Source organism: Macrotis lagotis, chromosome 7 (assembly GCF_037893015.1).
Source record: "Macrotis lagotis isolate mMagLag1 chromosome 7, bilby.v1.9.chrom.fasta, whole genome shotgun sequence".
NCBI lineage: Eukaryota > Metazoa > Chordata > Mammalia > Peramelemorphia > Peramelidae > Macrotis > Macrotis lagotis.
Window position 1 is genome coordinate 117,786,702 of NC_133664.1, and position 20,476 is coordinate 117,807,177.

At 38.2% G+C, this 20,476-nt stretch overlaps 1 protein-coding gene across 4 annotated transcripts in view; it reads left to right on the plus strand.

Annotated features, from left to right (window-relative positions):
* The window catches only part of PLXNA4 (plexin A4), a 610,123-nt gene that overhangs the window by 110,635 nt on the left and 479,012 nt on the right, over window positions 1-20,476 (plus strand). For 3 of the 4 annotated variants that reach the window (XM_074193668.1, XM_074193667.1, XM_074193669.1), the window contains one exon: window positions 3,407-3,589. In XM_074193668.1, coding sequence (XP_074049769.1) covers window positions 3,407-3,589 — 183 coding nt within the window. Of the gene's footprint in view, window positions 1-3,406; window positions 10,473-20,476 lie in introns of those variants that run through there. The other variant, XM_074193671.1, reaches the window with a different exon arrangement.

A 20,476-nucleotide genomic window follows, 5' to 3' on the forward strand; every position in this document is an offset into this window, starting at 1 on the left:
AAAAAGTTCCTCCAAAGTTCTGTTTCCTCTGAAGAGGTCTCACTTTGCAAAATATTTGAAAGCTACTGGCTCTAATTCAATCACCCCATTTCATAGATAAAAATGTTAAATTACAGAATGATTTTATTTATTTGAAAGATTTTTTTTTATCAGGACCTGATCTGTCATTTTATTGGTATAGGTAGGGAACCCTCAAAATGAAATTTTCTCTACCAAGACAGAATGGTATGTGTTCTGAAGTTTAGAATTTTAGAAACTACCTGGGAATAAATAAGGCTAAATAACTTGCCCAGTTTATATTTGTATATTACAATTTAGGTGATGTCAAATTATTGCATGTTAGCTTCATATTGTCCATAATACATTCACATGGCCTTTTAAGGGTAGCTGAGCACAATACAATATGATAACTTTATAAGAGAGATAATGTAATGATTTTACAGATGAGAAAACTGAGGCTCAGAGGTTAAGTGACTGGCCTCTGGTCACATAACAAACAATTGTCTGAGGTAATATTTGAACCCAGGTCTCTCCAACTCTAAATCTATCACTCTTCCTACTGTTGTCATTCATTTTTCAGTCATGTCCTTTTCATGACCCAATTGGAATTTTCTTGGAAAAGATACTGGAGGTATTTGCCATTGTATTCTCTAGCTCATTTTATAGATAAGGGAACTGAGGAAAACTTGTGATTTGCCCAGGGTCACACAGCTAGGAAGTATCTGACTCAGGTTCTCCTGATTCTTGCCTGGTGCTCTGTCCAGCTGGTACTTTTCCAGTCATTACCTCATGCTAATTATTTCTTCACTGCCCCCTTCAACATTGGATCAGGATTTTGTAGTGCATCAGCTTGGGGGGGGGGGTTTATTCCCCTATTCTAGTCAGGGACTTCATTTTTTTTAAGAAATCCCTAATTCCTATATATTGAACATTTTTCTTCCCCTTTCTCAAAAAAGTGGCAAGCCCCTACATCAATCCACAGTTATGCCCTTATTATGCATACTTTGTTCATTCCTGCCCCATACCCAACTAGCAATATTCAGGGCTGTCTTCTCTCAGTTCAGAAAAACTGAGGTGCAGATAAACCCCACAAGTTACAGTGGGTCTTGTGGGAAGGGAATCACTGAGAAAAACTGGGAGAGGAATTCATATACAAAAACTTCAAGTTGCCAGCCCCAAGCTTTGACAGAAGGCTTCCCTATTGGGCTTTATAGGATGCCCACAGAACAGAGTTGAGTACTATATAAGACATGAAAATCCTTAAGGCCCTGAACTTGAGGAACTAGCAATTTAAAGCAATAAGTGATTAAATGTGTCATTCTCTTGTACTATATTTATTAGTTTGTTTCTGAGCTGAGGGAAGAGGAGAATCTCAATTCCTTTATCCACTTGGAAATGGAATTCTGGGGAAGATTGATTTTAGGATATGTCCAGTGAGCTGCCTTTCCTCATGCCTCAGTTTCCCTTATGTGCAATGGAAAGAATCATTCCAATCCACCAGGAGAAAATAACATAACATGAAAGACCTTTCATGAAATAGGGTCTAAGATGAAGACTATTTGAGTTGAGGTACCAACCTAACTTTGCAGAAATAGGGAAAAATAATTCTCAATCCAGAGACTCTTAAGTCTTTCTTTCAATGTTGACCTTGGCATCTGTATCTTCCTTTCTTTAACTTTTTATATGAAGAAATAGGTATATTGAGGTTAACTGTCCAAAGTCACATGAATAGCTTAGTAGAAAAACCTAGGCTCACATTCTGTTCCTTTGGCTCTCAAGTTAGGGCTCTTTCCAAGACATAACCCTACATCCTCAATCACTACCCCTATTTCTCATCTTGTCATTTTACCCATGTCTGCTTCTTCTTTTCCAATTTCTCATCTTGAAAACCAGATCTATGGTATCTCTTCAAAGATTCCCTAGTCTCACACATGTCATTTTTAGGACAGTGGTTGGAGAGATGAATATGCTTCCTTGGAGTCTTGATACAATCCTCCAAGTTTTGCCAAGAGGCTCTCTTTCCATTATATTTACAAAGGGGAAGTGCACAGAGAGGGTTTTGGTAGGAAATTCTTCCCCCTTTCCTCTCATGCCTATTCAACATACAGAATCTTCTGGAAGCCTGACCTTTCAGAGGTGTGTGTGTGTGTGTGTGTGTGTGTGTGTGTGTGTGTGTGTTTGTGTGTGTGTGTATGTATGTGTATGTGTGTATGTGTGGTGTGTGTATATATATATGTGTGTGTGTGTGTGTGTGTGTGTGTGTGTGTGTGTGTGTGTGTGTTTTAAGAAGGAATCTTGCTTGGGAATTTGGAAAGCATCAAGTTGTCTAATGTCACACTGCTCTGTTGGCAGGATCCCTCCCGCTGTTCTCCAGATGCCTTTTCATTTGGCTCAACTGAAGTCTTTTGAAAAATGACAACTTATATTTTATCTCACACCTCTCCCTGGGGAACTCAAAAGACTTTTCACCCATACAATCTCAGTAACTTTTATAGGAGCCCCCATAGAAGGTTTACATATCTCTCCTTGTTTTTAGAGCTTAGAAATTAGATGCACAGAAAGGTCAACTAACCTTCTTGAGATCACATAGCACTTGCTTGACAGGACTAGTAACAAAAATTCTAGCTCCTAAGGATTGAGAGTAATTTTTGCTTGTTCAAAATTGGGGAATTTTTGAGTACCATAGCAGTTGGGTGAGTGCCTTCTCTTATTCATAAGTTAGGTGGCATAATGTCAGGAGGACTTGAGTTCAAATATGGCCTTAGACAGTACTAGGTGTATGACCCTGGTAAGTCACTTTACCTTGTTTACTTCAGTTTCCTCATCTGCAAAATGAGCTGGAGAAGGAAATGGAAAACCACTCCAGTGTCTTTGCCAAGAAAACCACAAATAGGGTTGTGAAGAATTGGATATGACTGAAACAACTGAACAATAATAACAAAAATTAAGTAAACAGAAGACTGGGACAATAAATCCTCCTTACTCCCTTCCATCCAGTTTGAATATGCAACTTATATAATTGTCTATTCTTTCTGCTCTTTGACCTCAGTGCTTGTTTCCTACTTTTGAAATATATTAAACTGTATCCTGGCTATGCATAATAGAGGGATTGTCTTTTTATGTTCCCTCCTTCTTTGGATGATTAGGATATGCCCTCCATCAGAGAAAGATCATATGTGTATGAATTTCTACCACCTGTGAAAATGGAAATCTCTCTATGTCTCACAGTTGCTTTGGTTGATGAGGAGGAGGAAGGTGAGGATGGTGAAGATGAGGATGTGATGATGACTGACGGATACTATAGGCCAATGAAATAAACTTAAGAGGCTGGGAAAAGGATTGAAGGAATTCTGTATTCTTTCCATTGCCCTGATTTCCCTTAATTTATCTCTTTTTTCATCCTCAGCTCCTAACCATCGATGATAACTTCTGTGGCCTGGATATGAATGCGCCCCTTGGTGTTTCAGAGATGGTACGTGGCATGCCCATCTTCACAGAGGACAGGGACCGAATGACCTCAGTCATTGCCTATGTTTACAAGGAACATTCACTGGCTTTCGTGGGCACCAAGAGTGGCAAGCTGAAAAAGGTAGGAACTTTGCCAAAGGATGAGTGTTCTAGATCACTTTTGGTTCTACAACTGAACTGACTGTGGAAAACTCCTTGACTTATCTATCTATGCAACTATTTCATTTTTCCTAGGGACCTCTTGCTTTGTGCCTTATGGAGCTTTATAGATACCTTGAGTCAAGAATTTGATTTCAGAGTGTTTGAATGCTTATGATCTGTTTCCTTTGTCTTCTTGCTCTGGATGAGTAGGAGAGGTAGAGAGGTAAAATTTGGTTATCTATTATGTTGCTAAGGAAAAAAATGATTGAAAGGAGAATGTTGTCATCCTCAGGGAGAAAAGAGTGTTCCTTGAGACCAGGTGGTTAAAAAGAAAGATGAAGAAAACAACTGGGAAACACATGGAAGAGATAGAAGAGGGCTCTGATATCATTGCTAACATAGCTAAGCCCTGAATACCTTATTTTGCTGTCTTTATTTCTGTTTCCTCTTTTATATGAATAGAAAAAGGTTGGCCACCAGGTGTTGATTTTTTTTTTTTTGCCCCAGCATTTCAGAAAGAACATCTGCTAAAATATGACAAGTTGGGAAAAGTGGTTTTGATTTGCACCAGTGGGTGCGATAGCCCATTGATGAAATTATAGATCCTGGAAGGGTGCGGAATTATTTTATGTGTGCCTAATTTTTGAGTAGTAATAAGTTCCATTGATCCTTCATATCTTATGTAAATCATTTGAGCAAGTAGAGGAGTACTTCTTTTCCATGTAAGCAGGTCAAGGAAAAGCTGATGGTAGTCTTGGTTTGGGGAAAACCTCTGGAAAATGGAATTGGGGCAACCCCAATAAAAGATGAGCCTAATAAAGACAACCTAGGACTAGATATGCTATAGCATCTGATCTTTTTTTATACCTTATTCCTGATTGACCAGATGTTGGCCTGAAATAAATTAATGATGTAATAATGACCAGAGGTAACTTTCTGGAGGTAAAACTGTCTCTTTCCTGCTTGGGCACAGATATAAGCTAGTAATCCTAAGTTTATTAGTCTTGGAGCTGGAAATAGGCTTCAACTAGCAGGCCTACATCAACCATTAATGTCTTACCCAGCTCTTCCTTAGACCCAGAACATGCTCTCTAGAGGCACTGAGGTATCAGCAGCTAACTGAACAGAGAAGTTCTGTGAGTAGTGGTTAGGTGAGGTGACTTGAATTGGGAATGCTAAGACTTCCATTAGGGCAAGGTGAGGAAAGAATAAAAAACACTGGAGCTGCTAATGGGGATAGTCAGATTGTTCCCCAAGCTATGGCAGTATTTATAGACTTGGTATGAGACTGGTGGCTGCAGGGATCATCAAAGCTGGGGTTGTTCTATAAGAGATTTGTGATTCTCCCAGGGATAGACTATACCCAAATTTTTATTGTAATCCCATTGGGGTTTACTGGGTATGGGTGGTGCCATAGCAGTGAAGACCTCTGGTGAGAGAGTACTGCCAGATTGCTGTCACTTCCAAATCAACCAGCACTGTTCTGTTGTGGGTTGTTAGCAACATTACAATTGAGCGAACCAGGGCCATATCACATTATACATGTTGTAGGACATGAACCCCTTAAGTTGACTTCCAAATCTTTTGTGACTTTGTAGAATATGTATGCCTTTTGTTGGCTTAAAATTGAACCATAGTCTCTGCCAAGGAAAATTCTGACTGCATGTGGGGGGCTTAAGAAATGCTTGTTTTGCATAAGCTGCAATTGTGATTCTTTGAAAAAATCTGTCATTTCATTGGTGTGGACCCTATACTTCAGAATAAATTGCATGGTCTCTGTGTTTCATGAGTGGCAGTAACTTAAAGAAATCACAACCTGGTGATGAGCCTCTCTCCCACGGAAAGGTTGTTTTGAAGATGACAGACGAACAGTCTATCTGCCACCAGGCCTGTCCTTGAAGCCTTCCCAGCTTGGTAAGGCCTGCCAGGGCTCTGTTAGCACATGCTTTGGAAGCCAAGAGTCACCTCCAAGCCACAGCAAGGCAAATGGAGGAGTGAGATATGCTAGAAATTAGGGGAAATCAGGGTGAGAGTGAAACAATACTCTTTGACACGAAGCAGATGCTCTGTGTTCCTTCCTTTTCCTCTATTGTATGACTGGGCCGTGGCCACAGATCTCCAGAAGAGAAACACACTCTACAAATTCTCAGGGAGAGTATGTGATATATCATATGGAATGACAGAATATTCCATTCTGGAGTAGCAAGGTCAAGGTTGTTTTATTTTAGACATTCTGTTCTCTGAGGTATAGCCTACTGCTTCTCTTTTATGGTTGGTTCTTAGAAAAGAAAATGTGAGCAAGTGAAAATGTATGTCAGTCATTTCCTTCTTATTCTGGGCAAAGTTGGAGTGTAATAGGGTCTCATTCATTCAGAATCATGGAGCAATGAGGTATACCTAATAGTCTTTTCCCAGATAACTGAAGTATATACCCTTAACTCCCAAAATGTTTTCATTTTTTATGAAAGTCTTTCTAAACAAACATAGCATAGCTCTATGTTTTCCGTTCATAGAATTCAAATATAATTTATCCATTTGGTATGATTGATTGTTACAAACATGAGTTATTATATTCTGTTGAAAATAAGTGGTGCCATCAGAAGCTATAGAAGTGTATGAAGCTGTTTGACCCTACATTAAATGGTCTCAGAAAAGCAAGTATGCCATCAGGAGGTATGGAAGTATATGAGACTACATTAAAATGGTCCAGAACATTATACTCTGATTCCTTGGTTTGCAATTCTTTTTCCTTCTTCATGATGAGTATCTTCATCCTGTTGACCATTTGTCTAGCTTTTGTAGCACCCTTCTCTCCCAACTTATATCTTGTTTTATTGCTTTTGAATCCGCTGCCTCTGAGTATACTGGCTGTGTTACCCTGGACAAGCCACTGCCCCAGGCAACACTAAAGTTACAGACAAGTTGATGACCTCCCTTGATAAAAGGAGTATTCACATTCTGGAGTTCCTTATAAGAACAAAATCACAAATCTCATTCTTAACCTTCCTCTGCTATGGCTGGGAAACCAGACAACCAAGCTTGTTAGAATTGTGTGTAAAGCAAGAGTGAATGGAATTTAAATGAAAGCCTATGAACTTGTCAATGAGTGAAATGCATTGAGTTTATTTTACTCCTAATAGATTTTTTTTTACTTAACAGTCTAGTTCTTGGCTGTATTTTAGAGAGCTGACCAAGAGAGCTTTGTACTTTTTAAAGCATAGCGTGTCATATGTAATAAGAACATATTTGTCCAGGTCTGATTGACTTATAACCAACCTGAATGATAAACATGATAAACTGCAAAGTGCTTTAACTCAAGGAGACCATGAGGCAAGCACTCAAACACTTTATGCAGCACAAACTAATTCATGCAGGCCGAAAAATCTTTTCATTTGCTACCAGTAACTTGCTGGCAAGATCTAATTGACTCTGTCTTCTGATGTAAATTGGAATTGTCTGAGCTATTTAGGGAATTTGTTCATTCATTTAATAAACATTTATGAAAAATCTACTATGTACAAAGAAAGCATTTTGCTGGTGTTGGGGAAGGGACTAAATAATTAAGAAATTAAGTAATGAGGTCACTATTAAGGATTCAGTGGCCTTGCAAGTTAGTTATTTAGCATAGAGAAAACCAGTGTTTATTGCAGTGACTAGCACATAGTAGGCAATTATTAAATATTTTTTGGATTGAATTAAATCAATTGATTCCATGCTTCATTCTATTTCCTGATAGCCATAATAAAGAGTCCTTTAGTCGTTCTCAAAGGAAATGAGCTGTGAGAGTGTAGCTGACTCTTTCTTGGAAAGAGTTTTTCATAGACCTTGTCCTCAGGAAGCTGGATCAACAGTCATCTTTGGCATCAAAGGGCTATGTGATTTTCTATGCAAATAATTCATTAGGAGAGCCATGGTCAAAATCTCTAGGATTCTGAAGAGAGTAAGACCTTCTGGGAGAAGCTAGGGGAAGGACTATGGTTCATAAAGTATATGAAAGTCAATCAATTTTTCCATGAATGTGATGTTCAAACAGAGAGTAGAAGTTAGGGTTTTTGGCATTGTCTAACCTACATCTTGATAGGTTTATGTACTTGAGTGTAACTGTTTTAGTTACCTAGTAAACTCAATTTTTAATTTCTTTTGGGGGAGAAAAAATCATTTAAAAATGTTTTTTTAATTTAAAATTTATTTTTACAATTATTATCTTTCCACAATCTCCCTTCCCCCCATAGAACAATAACACAAAACAAAACAAAACCAAAGCCCTTATGATAAATACTGAATAATCTAGCAAAACAAATCTTCACATTACCCATGTCCAAAGATGCATGTCTAATTCAGGATTTTAAGTCCATTGCTTCTCTGGCAGGAAGTGAAGGGTGTGATTCATCTTCAGTCCTCTGTATATCATAGTTTGTCATTATATGTATCAGAATGGCTACAGTTTTTCAATGTTTCAGCATTTAATTTCCAGAATGATTAGGAGTGAAGTTATACACACCTGAAGGGAAAGAACTGAACTCTTGGTCATTTGGAAGGAAATGAATAATAGTACCCTGGAGAGGGAAGCAAGGCCTACTCAGCCACAAAACTTTGGAATGGTGGCACTTTTAAATAATTTTGCCAAATCCCAGCCATAGTTCACGTGTCCAGTCAGCAACAGCAGCCCCTGAGGGGACTGTTAGAGTTGAGAACGGAAAGCTGGGCCTTTGGGTTTGTTGTCTGAAATAATAAAAAACGATAGAAGTAAGTTTATTTATTTATTTTTCCCTAAACAATAGAATATTTTCCCAACCCCCAACCAGCCTCCATTCCTAACCCTTACTCCCCCTTCCTTGTAATAACTCAGGGCTGCTTTTCCCAGAGGTTATCAGGACCAAAATCACCTTTGGGCAAAAGACCAGGCGTGAAAGCTTTCATACGGAAGAGGATTTTGCAGGAAGTTTTGTGAGCTGCTGAAAATCAAGAGGTTAGAATAATGGAAATCACACTGCCGCCATAATTACAGAGTTGGCTTTCCTGAACCCTGTAATAATCCCCTATGCTTATCCAGTAGCTTTCAGAGCTCTTTACAGTATGACAGGAGACTCAGGGTAGCAAGGGTGGGCGTAAGTGGACATATGTAGGGGTCTGAGGGTGAGGGGGTTTCAGTAGATGTTTTCAGGGGGTCCAGAAGCTACACTACATCCAGGTTCACTCTGAGGACAGCCCTCAAATTGCTGATTGTTGATTATGTTTGAAAGGTGTACATCCTAATCATTTCAGCCTTGTTTCTGATTACCGTAATTTCTTGCAGACTGTGTGAACATTACAGTGGGAGAGTGGGGGCTGAAGGTAGGGGAACTACCAATTTAAATGCCCCTCCCCACCTTTTTTTGGTTGGGTTTTATGTTGTGTATGCTGTAGATGATATTGGCAGTCTATTTCAAAAGGTAAGTTTTATATGCATGTGCATACTAGAGATATGCAATATCAATGTGACAGACGTCAGCTTTTGTGGGGTCCTTAACCAGAAGGCACGACCTATTAAGATTTCAACCTCTGTTTAAAAGAAAATTCTTAAGGAAAAATGCTATTTTGATTGGCTGCAGGTGTGTCAGCAAAGCTTATCTGAAAGTCCTTGGCATATTGGATAGGGAAATAATAGTTCTATCCTGTCTCAGAAGAGACTCTCTCTCTCCCTCATACCCTTTAAATCTTTCTTTCTAAACAATCTGTCTGTACATCTTTCCATCTATTTACCTCTTGACTTTGCTCCTTGTCTTAACTTAAGTGAATGCTCCTTCCCCCTCCATCAGAGGTTCTTAATCTGGGGCCCATGAACTTGCCTTTTAAATAGTCGAATAACTAGATTTCCTCTGTAATCCTAGGAATTTTATTGTATTCATTTAAAATGTGATTCTGAAAAAGGGGTCCATAGGCCTCACTAGCCTGCCAAAGTAGTCTGTTACATGATAAAAGCTAAAAATCCTAGACCTGTTTAAATCACAGTCCTTTCATGCTTTAAAAAAAAAAAGAGTCATTAGGGGCAGCTAGGTGGCACAATGGAAAGAGCACCAGCCCTGGAGTCAGGAGTACCTGGGTTCAAATCTGGCCTCAGACACTTAATAATTACTTAGCTGTGTGGCCTTGGGCAAGCCACTTAACCCCATTGCCTTGCAAAAAAAAAAACAACCCCCCCAAAAAAACCCTACAAAAAAAAGAGTCATAATGGGTTGCTATGCTCTTCAAAAGATACTGTCATCCAGTGATCAGTGCTGGTTGTGAACCTTTCTGATAATAGCTCTACTAATCATTAGATAGCAGACACCGCCTTTTATTGACCAATGCTTGGTTTCCTCCCAGCTTTGTAGAACCTAAAGGGGCTTAGATCCCATTGACATAGATTTTGAGAATCCAGAGTTGTTGATTATATTTTACATACTAGACCCAGAATGCAATGGCTAATATAAAATGCATCTTTGGTTGCATCTTTCCAACTTGATTTGATAAATTATATCTCAAGGAGAGTGAGAAGTTACAGTTTTGGTCCTTGAACCTTCCAGTATAATTTGGAGTTGTTTTTCTTATCTCTTAGTCATTTAGGTAAATATAAGAACATGCATGTAAAACATTTATACATATTAGTCATGATATGTTTTCTATGGAATTAATGCCTTCCTGGTTGGAGGGAAAGGTTAGCATGCAATCAAAACATTTGATAATGCTAAAAATATCATATTTGGATTTGGGAGATATTAATAGAATGCTGACCTTGAAGTAAGAATGATCTGAGTTTGAATCCTGTCTAAGACATTTACTCAATTTATGATCCTATGCAGATCATTTAATTGATGACTGCCTCAGTTTCCTCATCAGTAAAATGAGGACAATTGTAGTTTGTACCTTCTAGGTTGTTGAGGATAAAATGAGGCAGTGGATAGAAAAATGCTTTGTAAACTTAAAATTCTCTATATCTTAGCTATTATGATGATAATGATGATGATGTAATATGCTTTCACCAGATTTGACCTTTACATTTTTTTCTTATCTCATGAAAAAAAAAGCAGTTCATATGCATTTTCTGAACTCAAACTGCCTGATGTCCCAAGTGACTTGGGTGACAGAGGAAATGTGATCAGAAAATAAAACTTTATCCCAAAATGTATTTTTATGAGCAAATCTTTCTTCTCTGTTTAAGCCATTCATCAATTCTATTCATGCAATGCCTCATATGTTCCTGTCTGTGTCAAGACATATCCTGAAATTCTTTCTAAAATCTCTCTAACTTGATTGTATGTTAACAAAAAATAATGACATTTTTAGAGTAGCTAGATGGCACAGTGGATGGAATGAATGCCAGACTTGGAGTCAGAAAGACTTGAGTTCAAATTCAGACTCAGATGCTAACATGCTGTGTCTCCCTGGGCAAGTCTCTTAAACCAGTTGGCTTCAGTTTCCTTATCCGCAAAATGAGTTGGAGAAGGATATGACAAACTATTCTAGTATCTTTGCTAAGAAAGCTCCAAAAGATTCACGAAGAATCAGATATGACTGAAAAAAACAACTAAACGACAATATGTCATTGAAGGTTTCTTTTTTCGTTTGTTTTGTTTTTAGGGCCGAAAGTAGGTAGGTACCATAAAGTCCCAGCATTGGTAAGGTGTCCAAACTCCAAACAGCAGGAATTGTTGAATTGGGGCATGGGGCTTCCCAGGGCAATGTCTAACATTTGATCCTCATCGGAAGGATATAGCCTGGCTCTGCCTCACATTCACCTTGACTTTTCATGATCTTAGCCATGTCAGCAACTAAGATGATGAGTGCAAAACCATCCTCACTATTGGGGTGGGGGTGGGGGAAGCAATTGAAAGTCTGTCTTGCATTTTCTCCCCAGTCAGGAGGCAGGACAATGTCTAGATTGAGGTTTAATTTGTGAATTGCAAAAATTATTGGGCAGAGTATTCAGAAAGGAAGACTGTTGGGGTAACTGGAGGGAGAGTGCCTAGAGAGCAGTTACCCCTTCTACATCACCACATTCTTCATTGAGGTTTTGATATATTGCAGGTCGACATGAGAAATTAAATGGAAATTTTGGACAGTTTTGTAGATGTTGCAGTCAACAGATGTAGGCTAGCAGACAATACAGAAAAAGTTTAGAAATGCAGAAATGCATAAAATGTATGTATATGTGCATGTATAATCTATATATCTATATTATTATATAATATCAACCCAACTTTTAAAATAAGGTACCCCATAAAATACCCCATAAGGAAGAAAGAAAAATTCAAACCTATTTTCTGATAGAGAGGGCAAAATATTTTTGTGGATTGTCCATTTCAGCCGGTGCCATGCCGCACCCTGTGGAAGGGATAACTCAAATGCATTCCTCAGGCTTATTGAGGTGTCCATCCTCCTGCCCACACTCTAGATTCAGTAGGCAGCTTCTAGAGAGAATCTGTTTCCAAATTTCCCAAGCCAGAAGATTTTAGAGACTTTCTGGCAGACACTTCTATCATCGAATCTATTTATTGACAAAGTTCTTCCTCATTCTTGATCTCAGTTCCTTCTGCTGCAAATTCAGTTTGTTTACCCATTTTATTCTTGATGAAATAGAGAACAGCTGGTCACTATCCTTTTTTTATAGAAATTCATATTCTTGAAAATGATTTTTAAGTTCCCACTCAATTTCTCTTCTCCCAGTTAAATAATAATTTTATTTTTAACTTCTCCTCTTCTATCCATTTTTCCCCCTGATTTTATTCCTTTTCATTGCTCTGGCTTTGACCCTTCAGATATATTTTGCCCTATACTGAACTCAGTTTTCTAATTCTAATTAGAGCAATAGAAACATGGAAAGTGTTTTTTTTACAGTAGCTGCTATTCCTCCTTCAATATTAGTATAGATTATTACATAGATAAGGAAACTGACATAACCAGCTGAAGTTACTCATTCAAGGTCACACAGCTTATTTTATTCAGATATTAGGTCTGAGCTAATATAGAGAAAGTTGAGCCAGGTAGACCTGAGTTCAAGTGCTGTTTCTATCACATACTAGCGGTTAATTTATCTCTCTTAGAATTTTAGGGAACCCTGCAAGATTATAACTTTTTAGGTAAGGTGCTGATTTGAATTGGTATCAAAAGTTAGCATGTTCTTATTAGCATTCTTATCTTTTTTTAGAGGGGTTCAGATAGAAACATTCCTATGGCCTGTAGTATTCCTGATTTTATTATTAATAATAGTATAATAGCTACAGCAGCAGCTTATATATTATTATTATTTTCCAAAGCTCTTTTATTATAATAACCTTGCAGAGTAAATAGGTTATGAATTATCTTTATTTTGTAAATAAGAAAAGAGATTCTCAAAATGGTTAAGCATGCTCACTTGGCTGACAAGTTTTAGTATCACAAGCTGGGACCCAAATCCAGACTTTTTGACTCAATTTCAAAATGTTTTCTTTTTCTTTCTTTCCTTCCTCCCTCCCTCCCACCCTTCCTTCCTTCCTTCTTTCTCTCTCTCATTCTTTCTTTCTTTCCTTTCTCTTTCTCTCTCTTGTCTCTTTTTTCCTTCCTTCCTCCCTTCCTCTCTTTCTTTCTTTCTTTCTTTCTTTCTTTCTTTCTTTCTTTCTTTCTTTCTTTCTTTCTTTCTTTCTTCCTTCCTTCCTTCCTTCCTTCCTTCCTTCCTTCCTTCCTTCCTTCCTTCCTTCCTTCCTTCCTTCCTTCCTTCCTGTTTCCCTCTGATAAAAGATGCTAACAATAATTTCAGACTACCCTTAGACTTTTGGGACAGCTTGATTACTAATATTTCCCTTGTGTATTAAGAGGGCGGGTAAAGAACAAGTGTTCTTCCAGAACTGGCACCATGCTTGGAGATATTTGAGAGAGAAGGGACCCCTTAAACAGCATTAGGCAACCCAACTATTCCATAAATGATCATCGCCAGCACATGTACATCAGAGAGATGATTTTAAAGAAGCTTTGCTAATTTAAAATTTATTGATATATAAACCACTTTTTTAAATCGTATGTGTATGTGTGTGTACATATATATATATATATATATATATATATTGCATAGAAAGATCCAGATCATAAATTAAGATGTAAAAAACATTAAAATTGAGGGAAACTGCTGTGGAAATACCCCGAATCATACGGCATACTCAGTCAGCTGATATACAAATGTCAGACGTGCTAGAGGAATTTATCCAGTGACACATGCAATTGAAGTAAAATATTGTGCTTTACAAGAACATATCATTAAAATGAAAACTAGCAGCATATCAGGAGTCTGGCCATGTAACCAAGACAACAAAGAAGGAAAAAGAGGATGGGGGGGGCGGAAGAGACATGATATGCAAGGGGAGGAAGGAGAAGGAAAACAAGCAAGATGAGGATGGACCTGAGCTGGAAAGAGTCTCTTGTCACATTTACTGTTGTGCTGGAGTAGGTTTGAATATGACTTTGGGGGAAAAAAAAAAACCTGAGTTTTTTTCTATTGTCAATAATACCTCTTAGGAAATAAAATTTGGAAAGACTTGAACTGCCTCACCCTCTGGGTTTTACTGAGTCCTGGCAATAGTTCCTGCTTCTCCTTCAGTGATTTCCCTGGATAGATTTCGCTTTGAGATTTCCTTCCTTGGGATTGCTGGAGCTTTATTACCCTGGTATTTCCTATCACAACATGAGAAGTTATTTAAAAATGTTCTAAGTATCTTAAGTTTCCACACCCCCAACTTTCTGCTGTACAAGATCCTAGCATCTGTCAGATTAATTTCTTTAAGTAAAGATAATGAAGAAGATGAGAATAAGAAGCATAATAATAATAGCTAGTGTTTAGAGATCTTGCAAACTGTTAGACCTAACACTCAAATTCATAGGATCATAGATTTGGAGTCCAAAGAGATCTTTGAGGCCATCTTGTCCAACTCATTCATTTACAGATGAGGAAACTGAGGCACAGAGAAATTAGGTGACTCACCTAGGGTCATACTGCCAATGCATTAAAGGTGGACTTTGAACCTAGGTCTTTCTCATTTCAAGAGCTATTCTATCCACCCTGCAAGTTCTTTCCCCCTTTCCTAAATTACTCTGACTTACCTTGACACTATAGTCTCATCCCAGGACCTGTCCTATCTTCTAACTTCTGCACATTTTATTTATTTGTTTTTTTTTTATGTTTTTTGCAAGGCAAATAGGGTTAAGTGGCTTTCCCAAGGCCACACAGCTAGTTAATTATTAAGTGTCTGAGACTGGATTTGAACCCAGGTACTCCTGACTCCAAGGCTGGTGCTTCATCCACTATGCCACCTAGCCGCCCCAGCACATTTGATTTAGCTGCAATTCCCAACATCAGGTTTTGTTCTCCTCCTTGGCATGATTACTCCCCTGATTTGCAGTTTGATCTAGGTTCTGGCCACATCATTGAATTTTTCTACTTTTGGTTCATTTGGCACTCTTCCCTCTTCCTTTTCAGCAAAGAATGAATGAATGAATGGATGAATTTTTAAAAAATTATGAAGCACTTACAGGCAGAGCACCCTGCTAACCTCTAAGTATGCAATAGATAAACAAGATAGTCCTTAGCTATTGAGGAATGTTAATTCTAATAGAGGGAGACATAAATGAGTAAATTAGGTGGAGGCTCAATGAATAGAATGTTAGATTTGTAATTGGGAATACCTGAGTTCAAATGAAGTGTTAGATACTTTTTTTGTATAATCTTGGACAAGTCAATTAATCTCTGTCTGCATTTTTCATCTGCAAAATGGGGATAATAGCAGCACTTTCTTCCTGGGATTGGTACAAAATCATATGAGATATCTGTAAAATGCTTTACACGCATTTAAGCACAATAATAATTATTACTATTATTACCAAAGCTTCAGGTGCAAGTCAGATAGAAAGACCCAGTGATCCTTGGATTATAAGGGCTAACCTAGAGAATATCCTGTCCTTAATTTTATTCCATTGATAAAAACTATGTCTGTTTCTGATAGCCATAGTACTGTGCCAAGGACTTCACTGGCAAAGATTTCCATAATTGAATAATGGTAGGCATGGGAGAAATACTACAGTACCTGCAAAACCAGTTTCTAGGTCACATCTCCTGAAGCATTAACAAGGAGTGGCTCCATTTGATATGCCAGTTATGTACTAGCACTCCTTGATGGCACCTAGAAAGTTGAAGGAACCTCAGAGTCCATCTAGTCTAACCACACTCTTATTTTATATATATAGGAACCTGAGACCTAGGGAGGTTGACTTACTCAAAGTAAGCACAAGAGGCACTATTTGACCCTGGATGACTTGACTGCTGAATATGTATTCATTGAATTGTTCTATAGTCAACTCTCTAACAACTTGAATATAAGAACCCTAGAAGTATGAAAATGGTGTGTATATATACATACACATGTGAATATAACCATATATGTATATAACCATTTATTTGTCCAGTTACAGAAACCCAAGGGTACATCTATATATGTATATTCGTATGTATTGATATTCAAATAGGATTTAGAGAACTGGTATATAAATCTCCCTCACCCAACACAGTTTGACCTCTTGTCTGTGATTTGTGATGTTGGACAGTTTCCTATATCAATTTGGACATGATCCCACAAAGATATATGTGAAAAAAAGGCCTTGAATTCAGGTCTCTGGACTCTAAGGCTGGCCCTCCATCTGTTCTACTAAGTTGCCTCTCATCGTGTAAATGGTCTACTCTAGAGGGGCATTGTTCATATAAATATGTCCTGTTCTATCTTTATTTCAACGAGAAGTAGTCAATTTGGCATTCCCCAAAGAGTTATTGCTATCTGGGACAAATATTAGAAATGGAACAATCTCCCTATACTGTTCCCTATGTTTGTAAAACCAATGTCAACTTTCCAAGAAAGGTTCACTTAAATTCGATCTTCTCATGGAAGTTTAGGAGGTATAGTGGAATATTCACTACCTTTGACAATAGGCTGCTTGCTCTACAAAAGAGAAAGAAAGAGAAAGAAGCTAGAAACAGAGGAAATGAAGTCAATTTAAGGTTTGTTTCCTCAATAGAGTTGAAAGATATTTCTGTGATTACTTTTTTGATCAATACAGATCTCAACATCTCTGTGCATTAGCAGACTGTCCTCCTGGGTTTCTGTAGCTGAACAGAATCATCACTTAGCCATAGGATGGCCATCATTCTGATTTTAGCTATTTTAGTCAAAAAGCAGACTTTTTAAGCCATCACCAGTCCTATGTTCAAAACCCTCTAATAAGCTCTATCTCTTTCTTTCTCTCTTTCTTTCCTTTCTTTCTCTCTTTCCCTCTTTCCCTCTCTTCCTTCCTTCCTTCCTTCCTCCTTTCTTTCTCTCTCTCTTTCTTTCTTTCTTTCTTTCTTTCTCTTTCTTTCTCTCTCTTTGTCTCTCTTCCTTTGTTCTCTTTTCCTCTCTTTCTTCCTTTCTCTCTTTCACTCTTTCTTTTTCTTTATTTCTTTGTTTCTTTCTTTGTCTTTCTTCCTTTTCCTCTTTCCCTTTCTTTCTTTCTTTTTCTCCCTCCCTCCTTCCCTCCCTCCCTTTTTTCTGTCTTCCTTAGTCTCTCTTTTCCTTTCTTTGTCTCTTTTTTCTTTCTTTCTCTCTTTCTTTCCCTCTTTCCCTCTCTTTCTCTCTCTCTCTCTCTCCTTTCCTCCCTTCCTTCATTTCTTTCTTTCTTTCCTTCTTTCTTCCTTTCTTTTTCTCTTTCTCTCTTACTTTCCTTGCTGTAGAAACTATTTGAACTTTTGATCAAACATAGCTTTTGGAGAATACAGAATTACCTTTGCAGCTTGAAAAAACAAGAAAAAGTAGAATTTTAGTAGAAGAATTAAAAATGTAACTCACTTGTAAATGAATGATAAAATTATGATATATGAAAAGGTATTGCAATAGGTATTGGATTTATGATTTCGTTGGTACAAGGAACTCCAAGAAAATGCCTTCTACTAATGGAAATTGGTACCTTCTCTTATGTTTCTGGTCTTGGAGAGCAGAGCTCTAAGAGGTGATGACCTGCTCAGGTAAATGGCTTGGTAGGCAAGACAATGTAAGATAAAAAATTTAAAGCATTGTACTAAGCCTTGAGAATACAAAAGTGTACACACATACACACACACACACACACACACACACACAGAGAAATTAGACCCAACCCAACCTGAAGCCTTCTCTCAAAGAACTTACTTGATATAGAAAACATGTATGTGTCATAGACAAGACTTTAACCTAAGTCTTCCTGGTTTAGAGTCTGACTTCAGATTGCTTCACTCTGGCATGGTGACTCTTTGCAAGTGAATTTAATTAGATTATCATTGTGCAATAAATATGACAAATATGAAGGATTTAAAGAAATGTGAGATTTATGTGAAATATTATTAAGCAATATAATCACAACTCAGGGAGAAGTATACCCCCAAAATATAGCAGTGTAAATGAAAAGCGAACTATGAATAATGGAAACAACCAATGAAGTTCAAAAGAAGATAATTAACAATACCTCTTCCCTCATGGGGTGGTGGACTTCTAGGACTATCAGACAGTTTCTGTATTAGATATTGTGGTTTAATTGTTTTTCTTTGTCACAAAAGAGAAAACAGTTTGAGGGTGAATGGAGGAATGATTGTAATAGGGAGGCAAAAGATATTTCTAAGTGAATTTGAAAAACAACCAACTTTCAAAGTGCGCTATTGAGGAAACGGGGACTATATTAATGAATCTTGGGGAAAGAAGGAAGCTTGGAGGTCATCTGCAATATCCCTGAGAGATGCTCATTCATCTTCTACTTGCTCTTTCACCTTTTGCTCTGGGGACAGCGATAAAATCCAAATTAATAATTATATTGCTTCTGGAAGAGACATGACAATGGCTTGCCTGTGGATCTACTCACTAGTCTTGAGGCTCTGCCAGAGGGAAAAACTTCCTTCTCTGTCCCCTAAATCTGTTATCTATTCCTATTGGGAAAAGGTTCTTGATGTCAGGAACTGTCTCACTTTATATTCCCTATATTTTTGTATTCCAATTATATTGTATCTATCAAAGAGACTAACTAGTTCATAGCAGGTACTTAAATACACATTCATTCATTCATTCAGTCAGTCAGTCAGTCATCCATTCAGTCGTTTATTCATCCATTCACTTGAACACCTCCATTGATGAGGAAATCACTAGCCATTTCACTCATGGTTTGCTAAGTTTATACTGAACCTCTCTGTGGACATTGATTTTTTCCTGGAAAGAGTAGAGTTGTGGTCCTGCTGGAGGCAGGGGGATTGACTAGAGATGATGCTTTAAGATCTCTTCTAGTTCTGTGTTACTCTGATTCTTGCCAGCCCTTTGACAAGACAGCCGATGAGATGATGCTTACAAAGTGCTTGCTGTTCCTAGGGGAACCAGGGTGCAGTGGCCTGTGTTTAGGAAGCAGGGTTTTTTTTTGCCAGGCATGATAAACTGACATCTCTGATGGAAACCCTGAAGACGTGCCTGTTGCTGAAGCTGGTGTTGGCAGTGTAACTGTGTTTTAATTGGACAGATGTGTTAGAGAGCAGAGGAGACATGAGTGAAAAGAAATGTCCCACCACAACCCAAGTGGAAGTGACAGAATGTGTGGGAATACAGTAGAAGGGCCCCAGAATACCAGGAAGAGATAGCAAGAAGTCCCTTGTTCATTTCAAGAACTGCGCAGTGGGTTGGGATGCTTCCCCTTCAGGTGATTTGGCTTTTATGTATTTGGCTTTTATGTATTTAAATTATCTGAAATCTGGCATTGGGTTTGATTTCTGTCTCAGGAAATCCACATTGCCTATTGGCTCTGCTTCTCTTCACCCAAACCTGACTTGGGAGAATTTTTCAGGTGACCTGGGCTGGCCAAAGAGCATTCTCTCATCCTCAAGAGCCAATCTCAGCCTGGCTTAGTGATTTTCCCACTCCATTACTCCCACCTGGTGCCCCAGATGGGTGGTTGTCCTCTGTCTTCTTCCCCTTTGTCTAATGTGCTCAGAGCATTCAAAGACATTTATTTCACCCCTGTTCTTTTATTCACATCCAGTATTCTTCCTAGCCCTCCTTGCTTTTTCTGTTTAGACAAATCCTATGCATCTTCCTAAAGAGAATGTAAGCTATTTTTTAAGGGGAAAGATGCGAAATGAGGAGAGGTATTATGTAAATCATTCTTCATGGTGTTTAATCCTATAGTAAATGATCATAAAACATTTGTAAAAATAAAAAAAAATTGTAAAACAAGTAAATACTTGTTGATTAAAGTTGTCTTAAACATACACACGCACACACAAGCAACCACCTTCACAACAGTAAGGGTCTGTAGTGATGAGAGAGCTAACAGGTAGGAGCCAATACTCATGGATTCTCTTCCCTGTTCTCTGGTGAACTTCTTTTAATAGCTGAAAAATTACTTCCTCTTTCCTTGAATTGGGTTTCACTACCTTTATTGAAAAAAAAAAAAAGATTTGTTCCTATGGAAGATAGAAAGTTTTCTTTAGAACTCAAGGGCTCAGGTAAGAATAAAGCAGAGTCTAGATGTTCTTTGCCCCTGGCAAAGCCCCCTTGGCTACTCAGAGACTCTGATTACCCAGTCTAATCTAGCAGCTCAGCCCAGGCTCCCTCCTTCCTGGAGGGCTTGGTCTAAATTTAAATACCAGGGAAGAGGTTCCCACCTGAGAAACAATGGGATTCCCACCCACACTGCAACTCTCAAATCACCAAACTGCCTCTATGGGCAATTTCCCCTCTTCATGAGCAATTATGCTAAAGCAGGCATCTAGTTCTGAAGGTGGTGGGGGTGACAATGGGAAAGGTGTGATGGCAGAGGGGAATGGAGAGGGTATAATTGGGGGAAGGGC